Source organism: Pempheris klunzingeri, chromosome 16 (genome assembly GCF_042242105.1).
Source record: "Pempheris klunzingeri isolate RE-2024b chromosome 16, fPemKlu1.hap1, whole genome shotgun sequence".
NCBI lineage: Eukaryota > Metazoa > Chordata > Actinopteri > Acropomatiformes > Pempheridae > Pempheris > Pempheris klunzingeri.
This window is the reverse complement of record NC_092027.1, coordinates 10,246,310-10,269,232: the sequence shown is the minus strand read 5'-3', so window position 1 is coordinate 10,269,232 and position 22,923 is coordinate 10,246,310. Positions and strand designations below refer to the sequence as shown.

Here is a 22,923-nt window from a genome sequence, read left to right as displayed (position 1 = left end):
ACGGTTTCTTTAGTAAGGTTATGCAACAAAAAACAAGAAAAGCATTTGGTTTCTTAATAATAGTACTTACTGTAGTGAATTAGTGTAAACTGAGAGCTGTATTCATCCTCCTGTCAATGGAAACACTTTCACACCTGGATTTTATCACGCAAAGTTTATGCTGCATTCAGGGGAAATCGGAAAAAAATTGGCAGCTTTCTAGAAATGTCTCAAATAAGTAAATAATGACTTCACTGCAAAATAATAGCAACTATTCCTAATTTCTTTGAGTTTATTATTATTTATTTAGTCTTCATTATAGTTAAGCATTAGCACTATAGGTAATGTTTTGTCCTCCCCACTTGGTTATGAGCGGAGGAGAATGAATAAACTATAAACAAAAGCATTAGAAAATAAACAATAAAAAAAAAAAAAAAAACAGAAGCACTTAAAAACACTATAAAAACAAGCATAATCCAGAGATTCTAACTACATTTCTAATAATTAGAGATTGTCAGATCGAACCGAGTCATGCTGTTGGCATGCATCCATACAAACTTATTTACATAAATAAGTAATTCCATAAGAGCTAATCTGAACGGGCAGATTGACAAACTGCAGTGGTCAAATATTCTTACGCTGACCTGACACCACTTCAGTAGCTGTTTTTGTATGTTTTTTTTATGTAAATCTGATATGTTATATAAAATAGTTATAATGATACTTAAAGTCTACGCAATTTTAAATAGGTTTGAATGTATTAAAACTAGAAAGTGAAGCCTGTTAAAACGATACAAGGATATTTCCACTTCACATGAACACAGCATTAATGATATCTAAAGATAAGAGAAGGGCTCATACATTTAAAAGGGGGCAGAGAAGGTGCTGGGGAAAAAAAAGCTTATAGAGTTACTAATAATATCAATTTGACATAGCATCTCACTCACATAACCAACATTTTCACTCCTCTTTTTAATTTCATAAAAAGTGTCATAGAAATCCTTTACTAATCCTTACATACATTAATCCAGCTTGTGCCCTGGATGTGTGAAATGATTTTCTTTCTTCCTGCTGCCTTGATTTTGTTTAAAACCGAAATGTGGGTAGCTGCGAATACCACCTCATCAACGCGTGTCCCCCTGCTTATACATTTTTAAATAAGACCAGATTTTCAGGTCTGGGTGGGAAGGTTTGTGTTATTCACAAATGAGTCTAAGTGTAGTGTTTCAGTAAGTGGTGCATTCAAAGTCTTTGAATTGCTCTCAATTATTCTTCCGAGACACTCCCTTGTTTCCTGTGAATTGATTCATCATACTCCAAAACCCCATTATGACTTTATATGAGAATTCTGTGGCCTACTTTCTGTTGCAATCACCAAAAGTGATTGCCTTTTATTTTTTGCATGTTGACAGGAATGACAAATTAGCACTTGTGCTTTTGTCAAAGCTTTTGACTGCAAGCAACATGGACTCAATCCCACTCGCTATTTGGATCAAATCCTCTATCTGGTCATTCCTGTTTTTAATCCTGAAAGTCTGACAAAGACAGACATGTAGTGTGTCTCCTATCGTGTAATACTTGCATTGCATCCATCTATCCACCTGTGCCCAAAAACTCTTGGGCATGGATGGATGGAGACGCTCTCTCGGTGCTCACACATTATTAATTCTCAGACAGCTGTTAAATTCTCTGAAGTCTACTTGTTGTCCCACTCACGTTTTCTACCCCAACAATTTATGTGCTTTGACCTTACCAGGCTTTCAAATCTACTATGACAAAACATCAGTGAGTGACAGGGAGCTCGTCGTTTCTAATGGCAGCTTGTGACGCAGGAAGACATCGACTACAACTACACACAGTGACAGAATGAAAGCAGCCAAGGTGACAAGGCAAAGCTGAGTAATGTCGAACTTTATGGAAATTTTTGAGCGACTTTCTCTCTCAAAAGAAATTAATTAACCAATGATTCACCTTTTGTACTCACCATAAAATAAACACATGCTTATGGTCACAACACAACTAACTGGATAGGTTAGCAAACATACTGAAATCCAAACAAATAAATAAATCACTTATCTGTGCTGTACTTATTTAAGATTATTTAAGTATTCATTAAGGCTGTTGAAATTAATTACCGTGACATTCTTAAGAATGTTGTTAAGCACTTGTCATATTATCAGAAATTAAAAAAACTGAACTGGCATTTCTATTAAATTAAGAATGTACAGACATTCAAACCGTAGGACAACCACAAGTTAAGGAGCCAACAACATAATGTGACAAATAGCCAATGAAGACAATTAGCAAATTTAATTTCAAAATGTCACACTGTCTGTTTAAGGGTCTCTCAGGATAAATCAAGTACACCTCAGGAGGCGCCAATATAATTCAAAATGATTACATACAAACGCACTCTGTCTTTGCCTCTTAGCTCTGCCTCTCTGTCACCTATTTTCCTGTTTTCTTCTTCATTTCTCTTTGTGACTTTCCTTTAGAAAGGTAGGTTAACATGTACACATTTATAAGTGGTTTATTGGATTATTCTGGTGCCCAGAGAGCCATAAAAGCAAATAAGGTTAAACCTCAAACTGGTACAAACTGACAGGATTGTCAATGAGTGGAAATTACTCCTGCACTGACAATCAATCATAATGCATTGAGCCAATCCTGATGATATTTTTGGGGCCCGCTAAGCAAACTACCCACCAAGCATAATATTTATAATGGACATTTCTGCAACTGGATTACGTTCACAGTGACAATGTTTTTTGAATGAATGAATTACCGGTGCATGAAAGGTGCTTTATGTGTACGGTTTAATAAAGGTAAGGCGACTAAAACTACTTTGCTAAGGTTAGGGAAAGACCATTGCCATCACTTAAAAGTCTAGACAAAAGGTCCAGTCCAGTCTTGAGGGTGAGGCATCTGTATGGATTCTACCATGGTTTAGAAAGAAAATCCAAATATATTTGCACTCATAACACGTTGTTGTTTTCCTCTGGCTCTTGCTTTGTTTTTCCTTTGATAATGTTTTCTAATGAAGGCAGGTTGGAGCAGTCATATACAATAGCGATTACAAGATCAACAAAGAAAACAATCAATTAGATTATTTATGTATTTAAATGAGGAACTAGGTCTCATTAAATAGTGTGATCACCCTAATTAAAACATTTTATCAATCTAATTAAGAAAACTCTCCCTAAGAGAGCTAGAATGGAAATTGTTGATACAATTACATATTTATTAACTCGTATTTCTTCCAGGTATTCCCAGCTTTACAGTTGAAACACCACATTGGGTACCACGTTTTTGGAATGAATTCACTTAAACAATATTATCAATTTAAAGCCAGCATTAAAGAAAGAATTTCAGGAAAATATGATTTCAAAAGCTGTTGGAGGACACAGAAATGCTATTACGGCTGCTTTGACCCAGTTGTCACAAACCAAAAAGCAAAACTAGAATGGCATGAAATTTGTGATTTAAGGTCCTATGCAATTTTAATGCGTTTTAAATGAAGGGGTCACAGTGTGTGTACGTGCATCCTTTCAAAAGTCTACAGGCAGAAAGAGCACAAACAAGACCGGCTCCATTCATCATATCTGTTTGTAGCACCGACATCATGAAGAGGGAGGACAGGTGAGACAAGACCCACCCAAAGTTCAAAACGCAGTTTGTCACACTCAATAGTTCCAACTTCCAGCCAGAGTCAATAAATAATCGAGGGGGACTAAGAGGAAATGTTATGTCACAGTGCTTAAACCGGTGTTTAACATGAAAGTCTGTTAATAATATGAGTCATCCGTCTGCTAGACGAATATTTCACAGAAGAGCCCGCTTGCTGTGCTGTCAACAGGTGACCCATGACTCTAGAACATGCAGCAATCAAGGGAGGTGCCCTTACCTCATTATGAAAACCTGCTATTGAAAAATCACTTTTAAATCATGATTAAAGATTCTATGTATGAGATTCAGGAAGCAAACAACTATTTGCTCTGTAATCATGTAGAGGACTTGCACAGCTGCCCGTGCATGTCAGTGAGCTAACACTGTGGCACAGTGGAGAGCTCAGCGAAAGACTGCGGCATCTAGTGGTTTTCAATCTCATATACTGAGCCTTTAAAGTTAATCCTGATTTGAGGACAAGCAGCATGACCTTGAAGGTTAATCATTTGAAACCTCTCATCTCTGTAAATTTTTCACACATTTTAGAAATTATGCCTTTGATTTTCTGGTGTGCTTGTGTGTCCTAACAAGAGGGAAAAATCTTTAGAAAAAAAAGAAAAGAAAAAAAAAACCTTACTGGATTGTTGTTTGTGTAATGTGTGCGCATGTACGTGTCTGTGTGTGATCCACGTTAATCACTCTCTCCATAATTACCATTTTCTTGTTAATGGATCAGACCTTTTAATCACCATTTTGCCCTGTGTCCGAGTGTATGTATGTGTGTCCATGCGTGTGTGTGCGTGCTTATGTGTGTGCAGGAGGGGAGGAAAGAAAAAAAGACAGAGAATGAGACAAGCAGAGGTAATTTGGCTTAACTAGCAGGGCGAATGTAAGTATGCAGACCATAAATCTTCCTCACACACTGACACGTGCTCACACACAACCTATGCACGTAAATGCCTGCACGCACACACTCATACAGCACATCCTTTCCTGTTACCTCTGATAAGCATGAAATCCTAATCAAACCAATATGAGCAAAGAGGGCATCTTTCACTTTCTCTCTCCTCCTATCTGTTTATCTCTCTCCTTTTCCCTGCAGAACTGGGAAAAACATAAAAAGTAAGAATGTCTTATGGTCATTCTGTTCTATTTTATTCTATTCTATTCTATTGCTCCTTAGTTTAATTACCTCTGTATGGCAATTTGAGCACTAAAAGCCACCGGATTGTCCGAGAAAGGTTGATTATTGCAGCTGGCTGATTATGCCCGTTGAACCACAGGAACATGGTTCATTCCCCCACAGTGAGAGAATTGCTTTTCAGCAACCGACTCAGTATCAAGAGGACTTATTTCATCTCTCCATGATCCACATCCGTTTTCCTCAACTGAACCAAACCAGATTTTTTTTTCCCTAGCATTTTATCAGTGGAAGTCGCCTCACGCATGCCTGATGTAATTAAAAAAAAAACATTTCTGACCCAAGACAGAACCCCATTGACAGTGGAAGCTCCTGCCTAATGCTGACAATGTCATTTAAGCTAAAACATTCCACCAAATACATCAATCCTTAATGTGAAATAACCAAAACTGGTTTAACTTTGAAAGGGAATAGTATATTTATGAAGGCTCGAATCACATTTACACAAAGCTGTTTTAGAAAATAGATGTTAAGGGCCTTTAAGGTGTTAGAACAACGGTTGCAGTTGAGCAGTGAATGAACTTGTTTGTGTCAAACCACACTGGTCTTTACATCTCTTGAGGCACAGAGTTGGCTTCGTTTTCAGATATCTTGTCCTTTTTGTTGGTTGGATCTGTTCCATAAGCAGAACTTCTTGGGTGGATGGGAGGCTCGTGTGCGTAGAAATTGCTGCTGCCGTAAATAACAAGAGCCAAGAAGAGCCTCATGTGTGAAGCTGTACTCGGTTTCAGCTTGGATATTTTTGATTCCAAGAATTAGTTCCAGGTGGATGTTCACAATCACAGGACCCAAAGTGAAGTCAAGATCTATTCTCAGTTCTAATTTCTGTTGCTCTAAAAGAATGACATGAGCAAGACAGATAAGTAAAACACAACAACTAACCATAACTAATAATAACTATTGAGTAATGTTGTTACTGGACAAAAAAAAATTGTTTTTGTTCCAGTAATACAAATATATCGGTTGGAATATTTGGTTTCTATTGGGAAAGGGGCATAATCAATTCAAGTTTTCATTCCAAACTTTTTGCTTGCAATGTTACCTTTCCAATTTTGCTGATTGACAAAAAAATAGGTGTATTTACTCAGTTGATTGGAATATCATCAAATACCTCCTACCAAATAAAAGTTTAATTGCAAAAATATATTAAGAAATGTCTTCATCTTTATAAAATTGAAGTTCTCTTACGATCAAGACTATGCAAAAACATCGGTCAAAACATGAGTATAAACCTAATTGCTACTTTAGCGGCTGCTAATAAAACATGCTGAATGTGAATAGAGCTTCAGATAGTTGCTTGTAGGCACGCACCACTGATTGCCTGATAAAATCATGAAGTAGGGAGAGGAATAACTAATCTGAAATGAGGTCCTTTTTGCGAATTGTGTTTCTTACAACTGGAGCTCAACAACTAAAGGGAAACTAGTGTCACTGATTTAGCCTTGATAATTTGTGTACTACAGTGGGATAGCACCCTGTTGCTATACAGGGTCATTTGTTCAGCTGGAATATTATTGCTTGAGAGAATCCAGCCCAGCATCGATAGCATCTTATCTCATTTCACTTGAGCACTTACGTTGTTATAAAACATTGTGCTTCCTAAAAATGCATTGATAACAAAACTCAAAATATGAAATTCATAATTTTCTGCACTTGTTGGCAGTTTTCTCTTGAATTCATGATCCGTTACATTTGATCATGTAAACATATTAGCTCATTACAGCTCATCATTAATTGGCAAAAACACAAAGGAGAACCTTTTCATAGCTTCAGCTTAAAGAAATAAAAACTGGCTGCACATCAATAGTAACCTAATAATAGACCATGGCTACGCGCCATAACAGGTGTTGATGCTGTGTTTGCCATGTTACTTTTTCACAGAGATTAGAGAATGGTGAACACAAATAATATGCTGTGAAAGTAGTCTAAATAAAGTGTAAAAAATGTGCCTTACTTAACAGCCAACCTCCATTACATAATGCCTTAGCAGAACACAAAAACTCTGCACCTTGTCTTCGGCAGCTTTTCAAATTATAAAATTAAAAAAAAAAAAAAACAAGTAATTATTACACAAGCAACTGGTCCTACCTGGTCCTGAAGTTAGCAGGGTGTGGGTGTCCATCATACAAGGACAGGAAGTCATATTCTTCTTCTATGGCGAATGACAAGAACATGAGCTGGATTCTACTTCCTTCCTCCCCGACAATCACCCAGGTGCAGTTTGCCCCATTGGGATAGCCATAGGGAAAGCCAGGCGATTCTATACTGCCATTTCTGCCTTTCAGTGTACCGCCACATGTGTAGATGAAACCTAAAGGAGACAAACGAGAACACATTTCATTTTGTTTATTCATACAAAGAGAAAGTTAAATGGTGGCAAGCAGCAGCTGCTGTTTTGTAGACAGAGGATAGAGAGATAAAAGAGAGCAAAAAAGAAAAGCAGGGAGAGAGAAACGGCATTTAACATTCAGAGCAAAAGTGAAACAGCAGCACCAACAATGAAAAAGCATTAAAATGACACATCCATGTATGCGTGTGTGTCTTTGTGTGACAAAAGGTATCATTTGGTTGCATATGTGCATCTATGTGTGTTTCTCTCTGCATGTAGTTAGTATTAGTCAGTGTGTGTCTAGCAGCATGTGCTGTGTTTGAGAGCTGGCTTAGTTTTAGCTTTGACAGACACTGAGTAACAACTGCAGGGTGCACCCATAAAAGAAACACATGCACACACTGGCACTATTAGTTACACATTACACACACTCCGTGTCCCTCAAAACCCAACGGCACTACATGGTACTACAAGGATTATTTTCAAACAACTTTATCTTAATAAATGGAGTGGGTACTGTTGACGCACTGGCCCAGTTCAATATTGGTGGTTCCCTATTCATTGTTTCTTTTACAGGCAACTGTGCTAAAAAAGTGCCAGTCTGCTGCTGAAGTAAATTATTGCTTTACATCAATGTATGAATAAACCAAAAGTCAGCATGAGCGATACTAACTAGGTCATGTTACGTCTAATATATTCTAGTTCTCTGATGCTGATGTATGATTATATATTAATGGAATATATACTGTAGATAGCAAAAACACTGCTGAATCAAATATTTGTTTGAAAGTCGTATGGCTCCATATGTGTTGTTTATGGTGCGGCTAAGAAAATACAGTGATCTTTTCACTGGCCTCCCCAACAGCAAGGGCACAGGGCATGATCTGTTTCAGAGCTGCACCCCAGGAGCTGATATTCACATTCAGCATGGAGTGCTTGAACCCAGGTCCCGAGACCGAGGGGAAACTCAGCTGTGACTGAGCAATCATTCCACTTGACATAACAGGTGAAATCAATAAATGACCAGAGTATTATCTCGGATTCATCCTGTGCGCCTCTAAAAGATCAAAAAGCCGGCTATTTCTTTGATTTTTTTGCTAATCTTTGCTAATCAATTTCTGACATTTCAAAATGAATGACAACAATACGTCTGTGTCAGTCAGCTTTAACAATACTTGTAAACATTGTAAACATGTCCCAACAATTTATAATTGAAAGACATAAAGTTGGTTTGATTCTAAAGAGATATACATCTACACTCTTATTCAGATGAGAAAATGACGAGATAACTCAAATCCAAACTTGTGCACGCACTGTGTACCATCAAAGACAGCTAATGATTTCTTTAGGGAGCGAGAGGATAAATACTGCTGGATCTTAATGAGCTTCTCGCTCCTCATTATGGCCCTATATATGTGATCGGCTGGTTGGAGGAAATACAGTATAGGAGTAGAGGAGTAGACTGCATCAACTGCAACAGGCATTATGTTGACTTTTCTGTCTGCATCGGACAGCAGCCAGACATAAAAAACACTGTTAAAACAGTAACACAGCTGTTTTGCTGCTTTTTAATAAGCACTATATCATGAGTGAATGTCACAGTGCTGGATATACAGGCAATATGGAATGACGGTAATTATACGTAATCAGACTCATACTGTGGTTGTATGTTTAAAATTATCACCCGTTTTCCAAATTTTGTTACATACCAGTTTAATCTATATCCACATTGGATGTATAGTCTATATCTAGGTATTGTTTCTGTGATGATACTGCTGTTTGTGTACCCTGCATACTAGGTTAAAGTGGTTGATAAACTGTTGATGGGACCCTTTGTTTCAATTGTCCAAGTATAGAATATTAACATAAATAAGCATTTTCTGTAGCTGTGTTATATCTTAATATCATCATATTTTGGAAAGGATTGTTAATGTGCAGGATGCGTGTGTAGACTGAGCTTTTATCCTTTGCACTTCCTTTAACAGGCTGCTTGTACTGATAAATTAGAAGTGAAGCTAATTCTGCTGCTTTACTCATTCTAAATCTCACAGGGTTACATAGCCTGCTAAATGCCTAAATTGTAAAATGTAAATGTAATTGATCTCCTTGGACTTTACGGTTCACATCAGGATCATTATCTTCCCCCTTTGATCTTAATGATCCTTCTATATCAAACACACCACAGGTGTTAGATGAAAACCTTTGAGTGTCCAGGAGTGAAGTGGGTCCAGAGCATTTTTTGCGACACTCTATCGATCCCTGTTGGAGAAACTCTCTACTTCTTCCACTCCACAGGGGAGTCAGATTGCAGAGTCAGCTTACAGCGTAGAAACCCTTGGAGCTGGTAGGGATTTAGCATCATCCCACTCAAGGACACTACAGCAGAGAAGAAACTTGCTGTTATATTGGGCTTGATCTTATGTCTTCTTTCTGGGGAATGGTGTTGTAAATCACTTCCTCTGTGCCTGTTGAGTTTTTTTTTGTACTGACAGTCTCTTTTCCTGTGTGACCGTTTCTTTATTTTTGGTCTGAATTTTCTCTATATGACATTCGGAACATTAATACAGTATCTATCAACAATTTGTTATGTATAGAGGCAGAGGAGTAATGGTGTCCTGAGTGGAGAATGAAGTCATGGCTCACTAATCCCAGCTTCCCTGTCTTTTGTTTTGGTTGTTGGGATGGACACATGTTCATGTTGGTGCATGCAAGTCCATGAATCTTTCAGTTGGCAAGCCATTAGCATAAACCAAGCCGAAAAACCAGTCAGAGCTGCTGCCCAGTGACAGACAATTAAACATCTGAGCTAACACAGTAGCAGAAAAGCTAAGACAAGTTGTCAGTTAGCTTTTGTGCCCAGAACAAACTGTGGAGGTGGAGATGGTGAAATCCTGTATGTTGAACCTTTAGCCCTATATTTAAAAAAAATGTGTTTCAACTCCTCAGTTTCATATTACTTGAAATAAAGAAAAAAAAAAGGAATAAAATAGTTCTACAATAGCTTTCAGTGCAGCATCAGTATGCCTTTGGTGTATTATTCCATGTTTAAATGAAAGTGTTTAATTGAAAATTGCTCTTGCTGTAAGTTTAAAGTCCTTGAACTCATAGGCCTTAATTGATCTCCTTTGAGTGCGTAGCTCAAATCAGGATGATCATCCCCCTGCCTTTCATGTTTATGAGCCTCGTTATGTACCATGGCAGCCAGGGCCACAGGGACAGCAGGGTGATCCCGCTGGATGCTTTTCCTACCAATTATCCAAGACAGAACCCCAACCAAAAAAAGACTGTGTGTGTGTCTACATATATATGTGTATCTGTCTGTGCCTGTGTGTGTTTGTCCAACCCTCATTTACCCAGACAATTCCAAGACCATCGCAGTGACAGATATAATGACCAATGGCAGTCTGAGCTCCAATTAAGGGCTGGTATCTCTGTCCCTTCACAACCAATCAGAGCTGAGATGTTGAAGAACCGGGAGGGACAGGCAGAGCCATATGAGAGCACACACATATGCGTACACACAGACCAACAAAATTGACTTATATACTTCCACTGACATTAACGCTCACAACATACACATCCATATGACTTTTTGCTTGTTTCAATTTGCATAAAGGAAAACAAAGGGCTGGAGATGCCAATGTCTGTCTTACCTGCTTTCTTCAACAAGAAACAGCAGAAAAAAGGTTGTGCACTACACAGCAGCAAAGCAACTTATTGAACTGCAAATGTGGCCCAGTTCAGAAAGGGAAGATCCATGTGGTTCCTGACAGGTATTACATTTATTGATCAAAGCTGAACACCACAAAGCTGTGGTTCACCTGACCACTTGTTTCATTTTTAAGGCTGTACTTTACAAAGAAGGAAAAATATACTGCTTTGATAAAAAATATATATATATATGCAAACTGCATTATGTACTGATTGTGTAATCTATTTGTTCTCTGGTTCTGAAGGGGAGATATTGGATTATTTAGACCTATGTGAATGTAGTTAATATGATGGTATATCCTACAGCCAAATACACAGACTGACTGAATGCATACGTAACCACAATCAAAATTTTGTAACCCAATCTATTGACATGCAGCAGTGCCTCAGTGAGGTTAAGAAGACAAGATTCAGGATCAAGCTTATAACAGAACCATATTATTAGTGGAGGAGAATGAATTTGTTCTGCCAGGGAAAAGATAGGAACTCACACAGAGGCTTTATATGTTACAGTAGAAATGCAGCAAATTAAGTATAATTAAGTGGAATTAGGATGTTATTTAGAATGATGATACACTAAGTGAGGCATTTACTGAACTCCCAGGGGTCACTTTTAGTTATGCACCTATGAGTGCGCTAGTTAGGAGTTACTTAACAGGCCCTAAACAGGACATGTGGCTTTGATAACCCAAGGGTAACATTATGTGGAAATGGTAACTACTGTGGGAATACTGGGGGGAAAGCTACATTTTTATAAATGCTCTCACCAACAAAAAAAAGAATCCTTCCTGTTGTTAACTCCAGGCATGTTATTTACAGGCTCAAGGGCCCTTATGAATGTTATATACAGTCAGTCAAACTATTATCTACATCGTGGTGTCTTTTTTTAGAAATGATCCCTCTGGTGGTTTAAGCATGTACTGGTGTGTACACTACATTTAAACTTTAAAACAGTGTATGGACAGGTGTTTGATAAAGTACTGCCAAAAAAGGAGATGTTTGCTGTTCTATTATCCCAACTAACCACCATTTGCACCAACAATCTCTTGTCATGACATGAAATGTCTAAAATGATTGAATTAATAAAATGTGCCTCTATTTTCTATAAATGTTCCTACTTATATAGTGATTTTAAAAGTAAGAAACACTGAAGTCCTAATACAGTCTCTTTGTGTAGAATTCCCTTTCAACAACACATTTTAAACTAATTGCTATCCATTTTGAATATTTCTTAGCCTGTCTTTCACATTTTTGCTATTTTCCCACTTTCAATTAACTGGTAAGGATCAGCTTTAAAGTTTGTAAAACTATGAGAAATTAACCACACAATTTGTAGCCTTCAGTCCACACAGGAAAATAAGTCTGAGTCCATTACAATTTTATCTGAACTTAACAGATTGGAGGGTGTCTTAGTCTAAATGAAGTAACTTCATTAAATTGAATAGCTAGAATACAGGGCGGGGTGAATAAAGAGCGAAATAGGGACATAAGGACAGAGATTGAAAGCAGAATAAACACAGAGAAAAGGACAGATTTCCCCTCGTTCATCATTGTGCGAAGAATGAAAGGATGATTTAAAACTGATCACTCAGAGGGATAGAGGCAAGAGAGTGTAGGGCGGAAAGGGAAGGAGAGTGAGAGATGGAGAAATATAGAAAGAGAGAGGGGAGCGTGTGAGGAAGGGAGAAGGAAGAGAAGAGGAGAGAGTGAAACAGCTAGAAGGAGACAGGGGTAAAAGAGAGACTTCTAATTATGCTGACTACCAGACCGAAACTGACAGCCCTTCTACACACACACACACACACGCACACACACACACGCAGGGTCACTGAAAGACATGCATACATGACCACACATACACACAGAGGTTTACCCAAACACACTCACATATACACATCATAAAAAGACACACATGCACACACAAAGATACAGACAGATTTAGAGGGAAATACACACATGCAAGCACACACAAACACACACGCAGTCACAAAAAGACATGCATACATGAACACACAAAGAAGTTAACACAGGCACAAACACTCACACGTACACATCAGAATAGAAAGACACAAATGCACACACACACACACAGATACAGACGGATTTAAATCCACACATGTAGTTTCATTTGTGCGCACACACACACACACACACACACAAAGCTTATTGACCACACTGACCACTTAAATGTTCACTCTTTCTGCCATTTGCTTAGTCCACCATTATCTCTCACATGCAAAAGCACACATTCACACATACTAAACCACAGACACACAAAACCCTCCACCCACAATGCTGACCTCACTGGTGAACATTTTCCATGAACCCACTGACCCTTATGTCATTTACTACACCTCATATTCTGATCCAATTACTAAAAAAATATGCCTTTCTGTAATTATTCAGGGTGATTGTACATTTTAAACCGAATCTTCTAAGACATACAATACCTTTTTCATAAGTTAGCTTGGACTGAGCCGGTCTGCCCGACACAAAAGCAGATGGGGGTCACGCTAATGTGCACAAGCCAAAGCCTGCACGTGTTGGTCAAGAGGAGAAGCTATGAGTAGCACAATATCTTGGAAAGAAACTGACACTGCCTTGCATGAGTTTTACATTTGGGTACTTACTGTTGGTTACCATGAAACTGGGTTACCATTGGAATCATAATAATTAAATGCTGTTGATCCAAGATGACTATAGCTGCCACCCTCCACAAAGAAGATAGTTAGAAACTTTTTAAAGCCACCTTCCAAGTATACAGGGCTTGTGTGTTTAATACCGAAAAGATTTTGGGTGGAATATTGCTTTAAGCAAGGCATTTCCCCCTGAAGACTTAAACAGAGATGCTAATTGGCAAACAGTGAAAGATTTGTGGTTGGACTGGGTAGCTCCCAGGTGTGAATATATGCTCTGGTACTAATGAGGAACAGGGTTTAGCTGGAAAAGAGCATGCATGCTCAGCAAAACCTTCCCTGGATAAAAGAAGCTTAAAGACAAAGAAGAAAATCTGCTTCTCGAATTGAATGGATTTAATGAACCCTGGTCTGCAATATAGGCCTGATCTCTTTCATCAAAGCAATATCTCATCTTAGATGTCTTAAATAATACAATGCAGGATAAAAACACAAGCTTAACAAGTGGCTTATGCTGGCACTTGTCACAGCATTTTCAAGACAGCCCAGATCTTACAGTACAATTTGTAACGGACACAAGTTTTCTAAATGCCGTTTTATGGCTTTAAATAGCACATCATCAAAAGCTCGGTGTAACCTCTGCTACTATGCAAGAGTACCTGGACCCTTCTGTGGTTGCATGGGCTTCCCTTTACCATCCAAAAACAAGCAAGGTGCACTGGAGGCTATGAATTGCCAGTGTGAATGTGCAGGACTCATTGCTTTTTCAATTTCTCGAGGTCAAAAAATGCAGGAACCGCATCAGCTTCAGTATTACTATGTTGCTATAGCAGTGACGCTGCCATACAGGGCTATACCAATAAACTGCAGGGTAGTCAAGCAAAAAAGTGATTAAAAACATAAAAGCAGATAGGTACCTGCTCGTTTGCACTGTGAAACACAGTATCAGGATGGACAAAATGTCTACAGCCATTAAAATGTTCCAGAATAGTATAACCGTGCCTCAAAGGATTATAAATGTCTGCAATATTTAGGCATCTGATGAGCTTTAAAAATGGACTTCTGGTTTTCATTTTAATTTAAAAAAACACACCCACACACAGCCCCTTGCATGTTTTTGATACAGCGCTATAGGCCCTTAGCTGAAAGGCTAATACTTGACAGGCTCCTGACAGACTCCAGCCCCCTAACGCCCCTCATGACAGACAGTAAAACATTATCTTGAAATGAGTGAAATCATTTAAACCGAACCAAAATTAATATATGCAGGAATAAAAATCTGCCTTTGCAGTACAGTAAGACAATTTGATTTCACACATTCTGAAATAAGTTTGATGATTCTGAGGGGGTGAAATCAATTACTAAGCTTGTCATTTTCCACAAGAAGCTCTATGATCAATATAGCCATTTTCATATGGTGCTGACTACTAAACAGGGAAAAAGTGAAATTACCCTATTATTCATTTGAATGGGACCCTTGGTGGCCCCTCAAGGTTGCTGGGCGTCCCCAGTTCCTACTTGGAGGCCGAGCAATGTCTCCATATGACACATATCTGCGTGGGTGTGCACACATCCTACAGTAAAAAATTGTTCTCTTATCCTCAGCTGTATAAGGACGTTACACCAGTCCAACTCTGAGAAAAAAATGCACTTTAAATTCTCTTCCATCTCTGTGCTCTCTCTCTCTGTTTCCTACTTTCTGTTTGTCTGTCTCTCTTTCATCTCTCTGCTGCTCTCTCTTCCTCTCCCTCCGTCTCTGCCTCTCTGCCTCTCTCTGGGGATCTCAGTGATACCAGATTTGCTTAAAGGGCTATTCCGTCTAATCTCACTGACTTTCATTTATGATTAAAGAATGGCTTTCCCAGTGGAGCAAACTGACCAATCAAATCATTGCAGACAGAAAAACCATCCAATCAGTATTCAGATCACAGCGGCACTCAAGCTCCAGGGGCAAAATGAGATGTGTGTGTATTTGCACACAGATGTGTGCATGAATGCAGTGTTAGTTAATTTAAATGAGCTGTCCCTGTCTCTTGAAAATGATAGTATCTGTTAATTTTCTTGAGGTGGGTTTGGAAATGAGACGGAAAGAAAGACAGCAGGAATGCAGAGGGGGGTGGTGGGCGGGAGCAGAGTGACAGAAAGGCAAAAAACCAAAAGCAAAAAAAGGGCAACCAAGTGAAGAGTGGAGTGGCGGGGGCAGACAGGGAGAGAATGAGAGAAGAAAGAGAGATAGCAAAAGGCAAAATAGATAGGCAATAGAGAGAGAGACAGAGCAAGAGAGAGTAAGCATGTTTCAAACGTCCCATTGGTTCCTGCTGTCAGGAACGCTTGTCAGCCAAGAATTAGACTGCTCCACACTGCCACTGACTGACAGTTGGCCCGCGGTCTAGACTATACCCTGGAGTGGTTGAGGCTAAATAAGGGAAATGCCTAGAGAGAGACAGAGGGAACACACCGGGCTGAAAATCAATTTCTAACACTGTCAGTCAGAGGCAGGAGGGGACGATGGGATAGAGATAAGGAAAGAGAAAGAAACAGGAGCGAAGGAGAGATAAAGGATGAGAGAGAGGGACGCATAAAAGGGAAAGACAAAGACAAGATTTGAGAAAACAGTAAACAAATGGGACTGATCGAGAAAACATGAGAACAGAGGGGGCTCTTTGTTGTGTTGAGGGAGTCAGAGAGGAAGAGAAGAGGAAGTGGTGAAAAGGAGAGAGACAGAGAGAAAGATACAGACAGACAGACACGTGCTACTCTGCTACAAACATTGAATGAAGCCACTGCAGGTGGCAGTGGACAGCGGATTACTGTGATCATTTTGACTGATCAACTGCGTCATGTTTAAGCCACTGGTTAAATTCTCAGGACACATGCTGTAACTGCACAACTATTCATTTAAATATTAATAAGCTAACCTTTAATCATCATTCATACAGTGCTTCTGTCAGTTTTTAATCATTACACTATTGTTCAAGAATTGCCTGGTGGAGGGATAAGATATTGTAATTATAATTATTACTCACCTACTTTAAGCAAATCTAATACAGGGGTTTGTTACCACTTTTCATTCCTAAGTCCATTATACAGCACAGCCTCCAGGGACTTGAAATGTGAGGTATTAAAGAAGACATTTTAATCATTCCAACTTGTCTCTAAGCACAAAGGGACATATTTAGAATGTAATCAAAGTGTCCAAAGAAAAACAGTTTTAGTGCGTCCCCACCAGGGTAAAGATTACAAACAAAACAAAAGATTTACATGGAAATGTGATGCTTTAATGTAACAAAAACAAGATAGTGGCTCAGCATGCGATCATGTATGTGCCAGCAGAGATTGCGTTTGAATCATGTAAACATGTACAGAATAGACATAATGGATGTTACATGATCCTCTGTTATGACTATCATTTGTGCAGCTATGTCTGTTTCTCATTTTTTACTGTTTTGTGATTAACTATTTATACTTCATATATACATAATACATTTATGGTTAAGCTGTTGTTAATCAGCATTTCATCAACACAAAACTCATTCGACAGTGGCAGGAAAATGGAAGAAACTAAAGTATGATTTCGCCGACAAGGTCAGGCCTTCCATTAGTCTAGGTGTTTGCTAAAATGCTGTTTCTGAATTGCTTGCTAGTCCATTTGAAGTTGACAAGGTCTGCTGTCCCATTAGGCTATTGTTGTCTAGAGTTATGCTGAGGGTGGACATTTTTGGGTGAGATGGGAGCTAAGCCTAAGCCCAGGTGTTGGTGCAGTGTCAGTGCAGTGGAAGTGTAGTGTAGGTGAGTCTGATCAGTGCAGGGAGGGAGGGTGGAGGAAGATGACGCTGTGGATGACGGGGTTTACTGTTGAACCTTGTGGGGGAGTTGCGAGTTTAATCCTTCAACAAAATAAATGTGATGGACCTTTGCAACCCAGTGGCATACACACTTTCACTTATCTCATTGCTGTAAACCTTCAAACCAGCTTGCTGCAGTATGTGGGCACCCACTGTAGTTAAATAGCACAAAAGGTGGTTACATCACATCCTTTGTAGTGTTGAAGGCAAGGCAATGCTTTCAAACAGCTATTACACAAAAGACCAAAATAGAATGAGATTCCTGTTTAATATTGAAACAAGAAAAAAAAAAGAATGTCTTGCTGAATGTTTTCTCAGCTTTCTGAAATGCTTTAATAATCAATCAAGTTTTCTACAGCAATCATGACATCATCCATCCATCATCTAACCAGTCTCTTTCCCAGCCTCGAAAACTGGTTAGATGGGTTTTCTGTAGAGCACAAATATATTCAATGTAAAACAAAAGGCATTAATATTGTTGTTGTGGAAACACATATTCACAGTTGAAGCCATTTAAAATTCTAAAAGGCTTTTACAACCTCCCAGGAAATTATATGGAAGTGCTATAAATTAAACTACAGTACCTTGATTCATTGTTACCTTCATTTTAATGGTATTTCACCTTAATGCTTTTTCATTTTAAATGTAATTAGACTGTCAAAGTCAAAACACAAATTCTCAGTTGACCCATTCCTTTATTCCAACTGTTCTAAACAATGATGGCTAATGACAGTATGTTTCTATACTAATATTCCAATCTCTTTCTCTTTTTCTGTTATTATTGTTATTTCCACTGCTGTTGAGGATCTTCTTAGAATTATTGGAAGAAAGCTGCCGCTTATGCCAAGGTGATGGTGCCAACTGCTTAGGTAAAGGCATTCATTTCTTTCAGAGACTGAACTGAAAAAAACTTCTGAAAACTTTTTCCCTTGACAACATTTATGAATGAATGAATTGCAAGATTTAATGTACATTTTACTGGTTTATTCACTTTATCTAAGACTTTTTTTTTTTTTTCTTATGCAAGTCCATTGACCTGGGTACTTCCTCAAACCTGCTTCCCCTCCAATATGAACATATATCCTTTATCTTAATTTTTTGACCAAACTATGCTGCAAAAGCAAAGATCAGATGAGGTCTGTGTCATAGTCTTATTTGGTTCAACATAGTGTAGCCATCAATATACCTTATACATTTTATGTAACTAAATATTCTATTATATATGTTGGGGTCTGAGTTTTTTCATCCAGGTACAAAGAGTTTGGGTGCGGACAAACACATTTACATGAAGTATTGTCCCCAGGAGTACAGTTTCCCTTTTTTAACTAATTATCCACTGCCAGTAAAAGGCTCTCTCCACATCCCTGATTACTACTAATACTAAGCCTAGAGATGGTCTAGACTTAAAGTAAAAGTATGCTTCAAACAAAATGATTGTCAGTGTCTATAAATATGAGAGAATACATAAATACGGTTTGTAATTACTATAACCAGTTACATTGACTGATCTGAAGGTGGATTACATTTGAATATTCTATTCTATTCTATTCATTCGTTTGGCAAAAAATAGCCCTATGCACAGCAAATTGCAGGATGGAAATTTTAAATTATGTAAAATTGCAATAATAAGCCATAATATTTCAGGGTATGTTTCTAATGACAGTATGCTGGTTTTAATGGCGGCTGGCTAAATGGTAGCTTAGAGGACCTCTGGCTTTGTACAGCCACAGCAGCGTACAGAAGGGGGGGAGGGAGCAGTAAGCATTGAAGACAAGAGGCAATGGGAATAAGCAAGCCCTCACTTTAACTAATAAATTAAAAAGAATCTGCTTTCTAAGAAAGTGGGTCACTGAGAGCAGGCAAAGAATGCTAAGCAGAGGGCATTTTTTGGTAAATACAAACGTGTGTGTGTGTGTGTGTGTGTGTGTGTGTGTGTGTGTGTGTGTGAACAGCGCAGAGAGGAAGAGAGTGAGTGACTACTTGAGCTTGTTATTGTTAGAATTTACTGTATTTACATATTGAGAGTTTGCTGTTGTGCTTCAAAAGGCGGGAAGGGAAGAGCAAATGAAGGAGACAATTTAGGAGGAAAGGGCATTGCTGCAGTATCTAGAGTGTTCACTATTGATTTCATCAATCAACTCATCATTCTCAGTCCATCTAATGAACTGTGCACCCTGTGCACATGCATAGAGATACACAGGCATATAGGAAACATATACTGTTGATACATAAAATCCTCACTGACTGGCAGGTACTACACAGCATAAAGGATTAATGAGACAGGGAGAAACAGGGAGACAAATGCTGTCTTAGGGGCTTACTATTGATTTGTGTCTGCTGAGTGTCATCATCTCCAATCTGACTAATGAGGTTCTACCCACACAAACACCAACTAAGAACACACACTCTTCCTCCTCCTCTTCCACTCTTCTTTCTCACAGGTAGGTTGTTACTGTAGAAACATGGACTGAACTCCGCCCAACTACTGTACTGGAGCACCAACCCTCTCCATGTTCACCCAACCTTGCTCTTGTACATTATTTTCTCTGGTGCTCTCTGTGCCTCTTTCCCACTCTTCTTCCTTTTTCTGCCTCTTCTTCTACTTTCCCTTTCTCTGCTCTGCTCCATAATGTCATTTCTCGTCTTAACTCACTCCCTCTTGTGTGAAAGAAAGTGATTTCAAGAGTAAAAAAGATGACGTGGGATATGCAATCTTGTCCTCTTTCCTCTGGGTAATCCTTGCACGACCCACATACACAAACATTCTTACTTTTTCTTACATTTGTTTCTGTTTCTTTTCCCATCCCTCCATCATCCTCCATATTAGCAACAGCTGGTATTATAAATACAGCCACTGCGGGATGAGTGCGCTAAGAGGGCAATTACAGGATTCACTCTCAGGATTCAAATTTCATTTCCACTTGTCTCTAGATAGGGTGTATACAGAGAGGTGGAGCGGGGGAGGCAAACACGCCAGCAGGGCAAACATTTCTCCACAATTTACTGATTTCCCATTACAATTCTAATTTTATTTCCACATTATCACAAAACCATTTTGTTTGTTCCTTGCAATGTTAGCTGGCGATGCTTAGGCATTAAGTAAAGTGCTACTTATCTACCTAACCTTATAACCTTTGCCAATAATTTCCCAATAATTACTGAGAATGGCTGCTTTCACATTATGTATTATAGATAACTGCAGTTTTATGTATAGGGTTCAGTGATGTATTAGTTTGACCAGAACTGGGTTGAAGGTGTTTTTATAAACATGAGCCAGCACATTCAGAAAAAGTGACCACAGACAACTGTATTTTCCAAACTAAATGACAAAATAGATAATTGGTCGTTGTCTTCCAAAAGCATTTTTCTACTATCATGCCTATACATTCAAGTCACACACTTTGCTGAGCCAGAACATCTTTCCAGTCCTCTACCATAACAGGTTTTGTTACGTCACAACTATGATGCTATCTCAATCTTTGTGTCGTCCAGAGAATAGTTTGAATTTATATGGCTGCATGACACCCTCGTCAAGTAAACAAAAACACGAACCATTATGGGCATTTGAACAAAGTTTTTGGTGAAAACAATCCCATGCCTTCTGTGGCTATGGCATAACAGATTATGAATTTATGATAGAGATTCGTACCGCGCATTCACAATAAAGTGGGGCAGCTGTGGAAGTGGATGTCATGGGAGGAGTGAATATAAAGCAAATCAAAGCACCAAGTGTTCCTTGTTCTTTTTCTTTGTACTGTGGAATATTTGAAAATCTTTAAGTTTGACACAAATCAACCACGAGTCCTGGAAAACACTAAGTAACCAGGGATTCCCAAGTTATCTGATGTTGACTGTTCATCTGTCTCTGTGGGGGTTGTATTTTTAGAACAATGATGTTAATCTATGAGAAAATGGTCAAACTAATAAAGGATATAAACGTATATCCTTATATAAGTAGTCAATTATAAAACTGAACAATTCCAGCCTTGCACACGCTATATTTCTCTACTACACACTCCCTCATTAAGATATTGACAGCTACAGTAAAGCAAAGGCAAAACATATTAAAAAAATAAGTCAGTTTTATCCAGAACAATGATGCTGATCTATTAGAAAAAGATCAAACTAATGGCTATTAACTTAATTTAGGTTATAAACATATATCCTTATTTAGGCAGTCAAGCATTAAAATGCTCAATTCCAGCCTTGCACACACTGTATTTCTCTACTACACACTCCCTCATTAAGATATTGACAGCTACAGTAAAAAGCAAAGGTAAAACGCATTAAAAAAAATAGGTCAGTCTTATCCAGAACAAGCAAGCAGATAAACACAGCACCGTTTGATCACATATACATACTGTTTGCCTCTGTGAAGTGATGCATGATTTGTTTATGTTTCAACCTATGCTCCCAGCCAGACACATCTGATATTGATATTAAGGCAGCCTACAGTCACCAGTGAAGGGTTGCCTCTTTGTGGAGTGAATGATGAATGACACTTTGGGTTTATATGTGTAGGAATTTCTTGGCTACAATAAGACTGTCTCATGTAACCCAGCAAAATTGAAGATAAACCTTTGGTCTGCGTATGTGCATTCAACTTTTCATCTCAGCCCTGAAAAGTCTCCTCAACAATACCGTACATTCATGCTAATCCATTATAATAATAAAAAATGATTAGATGAATGCAATCTCGTTTTCTTTCCCATCTTTTTTTCTTTTTGTCAGGTTCACACTAAGGCTTAATGTGAGGACTGACATTCCAACTTTAAACACACGCTGTTTCCCTGTCTGACACCGTCTTATACACACACACACACACACACACACACACACACACACACACACACACTTCTCTGCTGCTGTGAGACAAAAAAGCATTGGTTAAGAAAAAAAGAGTCTCAATTAGGAGTTGAATAACCATCAGTTACATAACAATCCTGCTGCTTTAAAGACTGAATCCAGCCAGGCCAGCTATCAACTCCACAGCTACCAAACTCACTGACAGGACTGTTTAATACCTAGAAATTTCCAAGTTACAACAATAAAAATATAAAGCATTTGTAAAAGAAGAAAATTACCAGAAGATGCTCTTATCTTGCACATCTATAACAGAACATAAATGTACAAGTAACAGTAAATGTACCACATTTTAACAGCCAGAATTCCATACACAGTGAGTTAGAGAAGTCCTTTGAAAGGGTGCAGCTTGCTGTAATGTATGTTCACTGAATCTTAAGGCTTAAACCCATCCCACTCTGTATTATAGCTACTTCAAGCAACACCATTTGGATTCACCCAGTCAACTCTCAACAGCAAAAGTGCATCACAAATCACTGCAAGGGCTTCTTTACATGAATATTCAGTGAACACTTCCTGTCAAAGTGAGGGCCTGTGAGCATGGGGAAAAGGGAAAAAAACAAACCTTTGATATAAACTGAGTTGAGGATTCAGGAAGTAAATCTCGTTATGAGGAATGTAAAAACAATAGAGTGACATGGGACCACCACTCCACAACATGGTATTGCTCTGAGCAATAGGTATTCTGTTCCA

At 38.5% G+C, this 22,923-nt stretch overlaps 1 protein-coding gene across 1 annotated transcript in view; it reads right to left on the bottom strand.

Annotated features, from left to right (window-relative positions):
* csmd3b (CUB and Sushi multiple domains 3b) overlaps positions 1 to 22,923 on the bottom strand; it is a 322,370-nt gene that overhangs the window by 242,734 nt on the left and 56,713 nt on the right. Inside the window, exon 2 of the mRNA XM_070847130.1 lies at positions 6,935 to 7,157. Coding sequence (XP_070703231.1) covers positions 6,935 to 7,157 — 223 coding nt within the window. The remainder of the gene's footprint in view (positions 1 to 6,934; positions 7,158 to 22,923) is intronic.